We start from the raw sequence: 7,500 nt of genomic DNA on the forward strand, positions 1-7,500 counted from the left end.
TTCGAAGGTACTTTGCTTTGACTCTTTGCCATAAACAGCCCAACCGTTTCTCGGTCTTTTGACACCGTCTACACGTAAAGCAAGGAAGTTAAACGACACAGATAACGACACGAACTCAAAACTTTTCGCCACGGAGACCGCCATTATTTTGGTTGATGCTCATGGCGGGCCAGCGGATACGCCCATAAGAGATCTCAAAGTCGCGCACGCGCAGACATAATGCCCATCTGCTGATAAACCGTACTCTTCGGTTCAGGAACTGTCACGGGAAGCTCTTCTGTTCTTTTTTATGTGTTCATGGAAATGTTCCTTAGGAAGTTCCGGTCTAGGGAAAGCAATTACACACAAAAATGTCCTTGTCCGTGGGCAAACGCTATTTACCCATGGGTAAAAGGGCTTGTGTAACCACAGCTAAGGACTTTCACCTTTCACCTTTTTCACCTGTGCAGTGCTAACACTTGCGTCAATTGTAAATAAACATTAAGTTCCATGATTTTCACAAGTTTAATGCCGTAACTTCAAATTGGACGGGAATGGGAAAATTTGACCAAAAATACTGAAGGAGCTAGGGAAAAAATCGTGCTTTTTGGGAGCTCTTTAGCAAAATAGATAGAGGAAGGCTATTATTTTTTCTGCGACCCGGTCATCCTTATAAACAATAAACTGTCCCTAAACCATTGTAAAAAAAGAACTTCCCTTCTGCAACGACGTAGCTTACTCAGCTGTCTTAGCGTGGGAACTTGTGAGTAATGTTAAAAGTCGGAGCTTTTCGTAGTGATCGTGTGACTATGTGCTAGTTCCGAAGGAAATTCGTAGCAATCGGATCAAAATCGGCAGTGCTCATTCGTATGACCACATGGCTTCGCCTCCATATATGGAAAGCGGAAGCCACAAAAATTGGTATATTTTTGGGGAACCAACAGGATCAACATTAGATTAGATAGGGTCCCGGCTTATTTGGAAACAAATTGTATGTTGAAATTATTACTGAGTTGTCTCCCTTTCTCAAGAGGCACTCTGCTTTCCTCGTTGTAAGAACATTAGCCTGCCGTAGCAAGCGCTAAAAGGGGAGGAAGGGGAATTAGAAAGAGGTGGGAGCGCTTGCTACGCGGACTATAATAACATGGAATAGACCTCTTTACAGTTGTGTGCTTACTTACCTGGCCTTTAAATGTAAGTGAGGCTGGTGTCGACCATGTTATGATACAGACAGCCCTCCTTAATTAATGATGTTGTTGTCATGCTAATTAGTAAGAATTTACATAAGAAGAGCAGTGAGATTTCTATCAAAAAAAGGTCAACTCCAGCTTCCTTTTCATTCATAGGCCTGGTAACTAAGCACACAACTGTATCAAAGTGCCACTGTCGTTTCTCGTGGATATGAAAGTTTCCGCGATTGTTTAAAATTGGCAGACTAAAGTTTTCTTTATGCATTGGTCAGTGTGATATAACTGCTGGATAATTGTGTAACATCACGGGGGGCTCTCATATGCAACTCGATATCCAAAATAATGCAGAGAATGTGAGGTGATCATGATCCCCTTTGCTGGAATTCAACCCTGTAAAGTAAGTCTACGATTTCTCCAATAGGCATAAGATAACTCTTTAACACATCCTCTATAAAAAGCTGTACCATGTGTACAAAGTTCCTAGTACAGATGACAGGGAAATTTGGAATAAGGTCTGATTTTTGTTGCCAGGTCATAATTGTTGATGTCATCAGGTAAGGCAAGTAGATCAGATCCATTCAGTATTTATTAACACTTTTTGTGCCAGTTATAGTCCGAATGCATAAATGGCGGCTAAAAACATATACTTTTGTTTATGTGCTAATTAGCCTCACTAGCCTCGTTTGCATGGAAATAAAAAAGAAAGGTTGCTTGAGAGTGAAGCTAGTGAGTCTCATTAGCACATAAACAAAAGAATACATTTTTGGCCGCCATTTATGCATTCAGTCAATACATTCCTCCAACAAACTTTGCGAATATTTATCACTATATTTGATACTGTTACACTTAGGGTGCTTTCCATTTGACAGAACTGACCGGCCAAACCAGGCATTCGGAAGGACTAACTTTACACCGCTTTCAAATTAACACTCTTCGAGGATGATACACAATCCTCCGGAAGAATGCGAGGGGTTATCATGCAAGTGTAATATGGAAGGGTCCAGATCCGCGACGGGGGACTAAATCCGTTAGGGGATTTAGTCACCCGGGGTCCAAATTCGAGGGTGGCGCCGGTCCATCGTTTTACATTCTCTTGCGAAATCTACATCTATCGCCGAATAGACGTCATGTAGACCTACATCTATTGAGAGCTTTATGACCATGAGAATCCGGATACGTTTCGGATTCGTGTTGACGGGCAAATTCGATTTGAATACGCTACGTGTGGATGGAAATATTTTTGAATCTGGGAACAAAAAGTTACGGATTCAGTTGGCCTCAGTTGGAAGAGAAAACCGTTTGGAAATTTATTGGTGTGTTTTTTGCTCCATTTTAAAAATATTTTCAACACATGAATTCAAACCAAGATGTTATCCATTAGCCGGCCAAGCTCCACGAACGAATTTCCACTCAAACACTGTCACAGCAACCGAGACTCGTGTTGCCCTTGAAATTTCCTAAGATATTTCCCTGATAGCACCGTTAACTCAAAAGAGAATCTCGCTGGCATAGAAACGCACTATGCAGTCAAAACATTAGTCAGTTTTGCACCCAGTCTGCAGTTTGCATTTTGTACCTAGTTTGCATTTTAATTAAACCCAATCTGCAGTCTGGAACCTGCAGTCTGTAGTCTGCATTTTATACTGACCGGTAGGTTATCTTATTTCAAAGATCAAAGAAATAACGACGTCTCCTCCTCTAACACCAGGTAAATGCTCAAACTATTTTTCATGACACCTTTGATTACAACACGTAATCTTTAAACGTAGCACTACTTAACGTCTGGAATTTTTTCACTGTTTTGGATCAGTCGCTCTCTAAAATGCACATCCCAATTTCTTTTTGTTTAAGTTGTAGCGGCATCGCCTATTTCCCTTTCGTAAACGGACGTTGCCATTTCTCAGAACGGTCGTTGCCATTTGAAACGGTCGATGCCATTTTTTAGCTCTGAATTACACTCTTTAGGTCTAAGAACTCAAAAGGTTGCGATTAATGGGAGTTGTGTCTCGCTGGTCATATGAGTTAGGGTTCGGGTTAGGGTCCTGTTTATGGTGAGGGCTAAGAACCCGAGTTCGAGCTTTGAAATTTTCGGACTCTTTTTTTCCTCCAATTTTTCTTTTTCCTTTTTTTGTCTTAATTTTTGTTAATATTTTTTCTTAGTTTGTTTCTTTTAATCTTCTTTGAAGTGAAGTGTGTAGTCGACCGTTAGAAATGGCATCGACCGTTTCAAATGGCAACGACCGTTCTGAGAAATGGCAACGACCGTTTTACGAAAGGGAAACTTGCAGCGGCATCGCTTGAATTACGATGCATTACACAATAAACGCCATTCGCATACAAATAAGTGGCTGGGTATATCCTTCAGTTTAGCTTTTTCCCCCTTTCTACAAAGGTGAAATGGAGTGACATGAATGGACCTTGAATGATTGCTTCGAACATTTCACCTTAGTGCGCATATTTCCTCTTCGGTTTAGCCAGCGATATGTCAGTTCCTGCTCAGGAACAGCTTCGGAAACACGATCACTTTATGATGTTGTCCTTAACGCATTTAGCTCAATGTAAGACATTTATGACTTTCGATTTGCTGGCTGACTATCTCCAATTCTTCCAACTATTAAGAACCGGTGATTTCCATTGTTTGGTTCTTCACTGGTCAACTTCTGACTTCAATTACTGAGGCGGTTTCTCGAAGCTTCTGTCCTTCGACTTGTTGGGGCCTTGCCCAACGTAAAAGCAAAAAGCAAGGTGACAGACGCTTTCACTGGTGACAAATGTCTGATTGCCATGTGAGTTCAATAGGGCTGCCATCGGGTATATTAAAATCAGATCTCCCTCGATAAAAAAAATACTCTTTTTCAGGCCAGTAAAACCGACGAATGTTTTGACTCCATAGTGCGTTTCTATGCCACTGAGCGAGATTCTCCTTTGAGTCAACGGTGCTACCAGGGAAATATTTTAGGAAATTTCAAGGTCAACGTGAGTCTCGGTTGCTGTGATAGTGTTTGAGTGGAAATTCGTTCTTGGAGCTTGGCCGGCTAATGGATTTACATCTTGGTTTGAATTCATGTGTTGAAATATTTTTAAAATGGAGCAAAAAAGACAGCAATAAATTTCCAAACGGTTTTCTCTTCCGACTAAATAGTTACGTACTCTTTTCGCGTGGGTCCGCGTCTAACAGAAAAAACGAAGATCTCTGTTGTGTTTCCAAAATTAAGTTGTTAAAATTGCCATTCAAGAGATCCATAGAGGCAAATATATTAAGACTGACGAAAAAAAGCAATGCAAGAGGTCTCTGGAAGTTTAGAAATGTATTTCAGTTGCTCAAAAATAATTCTAAAGTGAATTTAGCAGGAATATTAACCGATATCATACTTAACATGTCATTGCACCTCATGTTGGGTACACTAGAAGGAAACCTTTTAGTTGCAATTACATTTTGCCATAGTCGTTCCAAGCAAAATGAAAATTGTTTGCTTTTCTCCAATATATAGCCAAAGCAACAAGATTCAAAGTTGAGAATTTTATTCAGGAATCCCGCTTGCAAGCAGGGAGGGTTTTACTGAATTAAAATACTACTACAGCTAATAATACGCTTTCATCGCGTTGTAGGGGATTAATTCCCGACCTATTCTAAAGTTCTAAAATCCACATCAAATTGAACGTATTTTCCTTTAATCGAGAAAAATCCGTGGAAAGGACGCCTTGCCTGAGTCTTTCTTCACTTAAAAGATATTCTGAATTGTCAGGAAACGGTGGAACCGTTGATTCTCTTGGATTTTCCGACCCCGAGATATATAAAATATATCGTCAGAATCCTTTGTAATTGTGTTACTGGAACACGGAGAGTGCTTTTTCGCACAAGTCTTTTTTGTGTTTAGCAGTCCTGCGGGTAATAAGATAAAAATGACGATTAGAATCTCCTACTCTCGAAGATTTGTTACGTCTGATTTGCGGTCTAGGTCTAGACATTCTTACTCCAATATAATATTATTTTCCAAAAGCGAGAGATAAACACTTTCTCAACTCAGACGAACTCGGTACGTTCCACTTTAAATAATGCACCATACACTTTCTAATTACCTTGTCTTTATGAAACAAGCTCGACGTTTTCTTATAAGGAATTGTCAGTGGAAGGTTCTCCGTTCCAGGGAGCGTGTTTGCATTTACGAACGGCCTCAGCCCTTGCTCTATCGTAGGAGATTGGTACGGATTCCTTATCAGTTTTCCTTACATATCAATGACTGAGTCTTTCGACAGTTCGTCATTAGGGTCCGCCACACAAGTACTCGTGTCTGGAAGCATGGGTTGCTTGGTTGCCTCACTGTTTTTCATGTCACTGATGTTGTTCAAGTTGGATTCATATAGCTTTGACGACTCAGCTTGCAAAATTTCGTGAAAGCTTTGATAAACATTGGTATACTTTGATAGCTTCGATGTCACTCTCCAAATGGAATTCACGTTCCAAATGGAATCTATTAATCCCTCGTGAGCTTAGGGGATCGGTAGAGACTATCTTCTCGAGTCTTCTCACCATGGTCAGTGTAAAACGGAGACTGCAGGCTGCAGATCAGGGGTAAAATGCAGACTGAGGTTATAACGTAACTGTTGAAAAAGCCAAACCCATTGGAAATGCTAACCTTGGGCCTAATTAGGCCTAATTAGGCCTAAAACAATATTTAGGCTTAACTGTTAGCATTTCTAATGGGTTTGGGCTTTTTCAACATTTAAATTATAACCTCAGTCTGCGTTTTACACTGACCGCTTCTCACCATGTGTCTGTCGATTCCATTTCGACATGTATTAAAGTCTTTGCGTTGGAGAGTGAAAGGCGGTGCACAATTAATTGCATCAATGTGTACTTGTTCAGAATCTTTTGCTTCACCTTCGAAGAACGCCGTTTTTTTTAATTCTTCAGTTTCTTGCTTCTAAATGCAGCGGAAGGTGCTCAAATTAAACACTTACGAAGAAAGCCACAAACAGCAATGGCGGCGCACAACCTTGTAGCGAACAGGAAGTCACAGCTGTGTTGTGATTATCCATCCTGATTGCCTAATTAGATCGAACTTCCGGTTACGCAGGAGTGACAAATTTGCGTAAAGATCCCCACCAAAACTCGTGGATACATCCACGAGTAAAAATGGGCTATTGCCATCTTCCACCTTAGCCAGATTCGATACAAGCTTCATAAATAGAAGCGAGTCACGAAAATCCCAGTCATCAGTCACAATAGAAAGGGAAATGTATCAGTTCCTGCAAATTTAACCCGGGAGCTCCCCTTTTAGGCTTAGCTAAATCTATAGATTATAGTAATTATTTACATCAATTTCATTTGTCTTGTTTCAATAATTTGCATCAAAATGCGAGGGCAACTCTGGTGTAAACTCTTTCTAATCTACAAGTAGTAATGACATATATCAAAGCGTTTTGAGCAAATTTCATCTATACATTGAGAAGTAGTTATCGAGCTCAGAAAGAGCTGTTGGTACAGTTCTGCCAAAAAAGTAAAAATATGCTCAGAATGGCTTTCATCATTTGATTCATTTTGGTGCGTTTTGCTCAAGTTTCCAACTAAGCACTAAAAAGCAGTCATTACGGTGAGAAAGAGTTGTAATGCAAAATCAAGCCTGGTTAACTTATTGTAAGAATAAATAACCCGGAAGCTCCGCTTTTAGGTTTGGTTAAATCTATATATTACCGTTCACAACTAACTTCTCAGTCATAAAGATAACCGGCTTATTAAGCGATGGTAAATCTTTTCCACTTATCAAAGCAAAATTTTTCCTTAGGCTCCCATGATGTTATAAAAGGTCATATAGATCTCCAAATTAAAAGCCGGGTTAAAAGTGCTTTACAACTTTACTAAGCTGGGTGATATTCGATTGCCATCCAGATGCAATCAGTATCACTGTAATACTGGTGCCAGCCATAGAAAATGTCGCCACTTTCTTTGACGCCAGCAAACGCATCATGAGTGAAGCCAGGAGCCATTTTTACATCTTCGTACAAGGCCTTAAAATCTTTTTCACGGAACTTCTGCATCCTTCCAGTTCCATAGATCTGAGTGTGGACCTCCAACATCTCTGGATCGGTGTGATGATCGTGGATTCCACAGTTCGTCTTTTCTGGACTGAACCAAACGTTCACCTTTATGTTATACTTTTTCAAGACACCTCCATGGCTTGACTGCTCAGATTCGGTCACTTCGTAGGGATCAAACTCAACGGACCCTACATCAAACTGCTCTGATTTGTACAACGGGACGTCCCGAGGGTAGGTCGGATCCAATGCTGACAGATGACACCAGTTATCTTTATTTATCATGCCCCCAATG

At 40.4% G+C, this 7,500-nt stretch overlaps 1 protein-coding gene across 2 annotated transcripts in view; it reads right to left on the bottom strand.

The window, feature by feature from the left end:
* Positions 1–4,674: 4,674 nt before the first annotated feature.
* LOC138003098 (uncharacterized) overlaps positions 4,675–7,500 on the bottom strand; it is a 10,102-nt gene continuing 7,276 nt past the window's right edge. Inside the window, exons 2-3 of one of the 2 annotated variants that reach the window (XR_011123439.1) lie at positions 5,250–7,500; positions 4,675–5,052 (exon numbers count right to left, since the gene is read on the bottom strand). The exon at positions 5,250–7,500 is cut by the window's right edge and continues 58 nt beyond it. Coding sequence is in view for 1 of the 2 variants with exons in the window: in XM_068849076.1 (XP_068705177.1) it covers positions 7,029–7,500 (472 nt within the window). In the remaining variant the exon portion in view is untranslated. The other variant, XM_068849076.1, reaches the window with a different exon arrangement.

Source organism: Montipora foliosa, chromosome 1, assembly GCF_036669935.1.
Source record: "Montipora foliosa isolate CH-2021 chromosome 1, ASM3666993v2, whole genome shotgun sequence".
In the NCBI taxonomy this organism is placed as follows: domain Eukaryota; kingdom Metazoa; phylum Cnidaria; class Anthozoa; order Scleractinia; family Acroporidae; genus Montipora; species Montipora foliosa.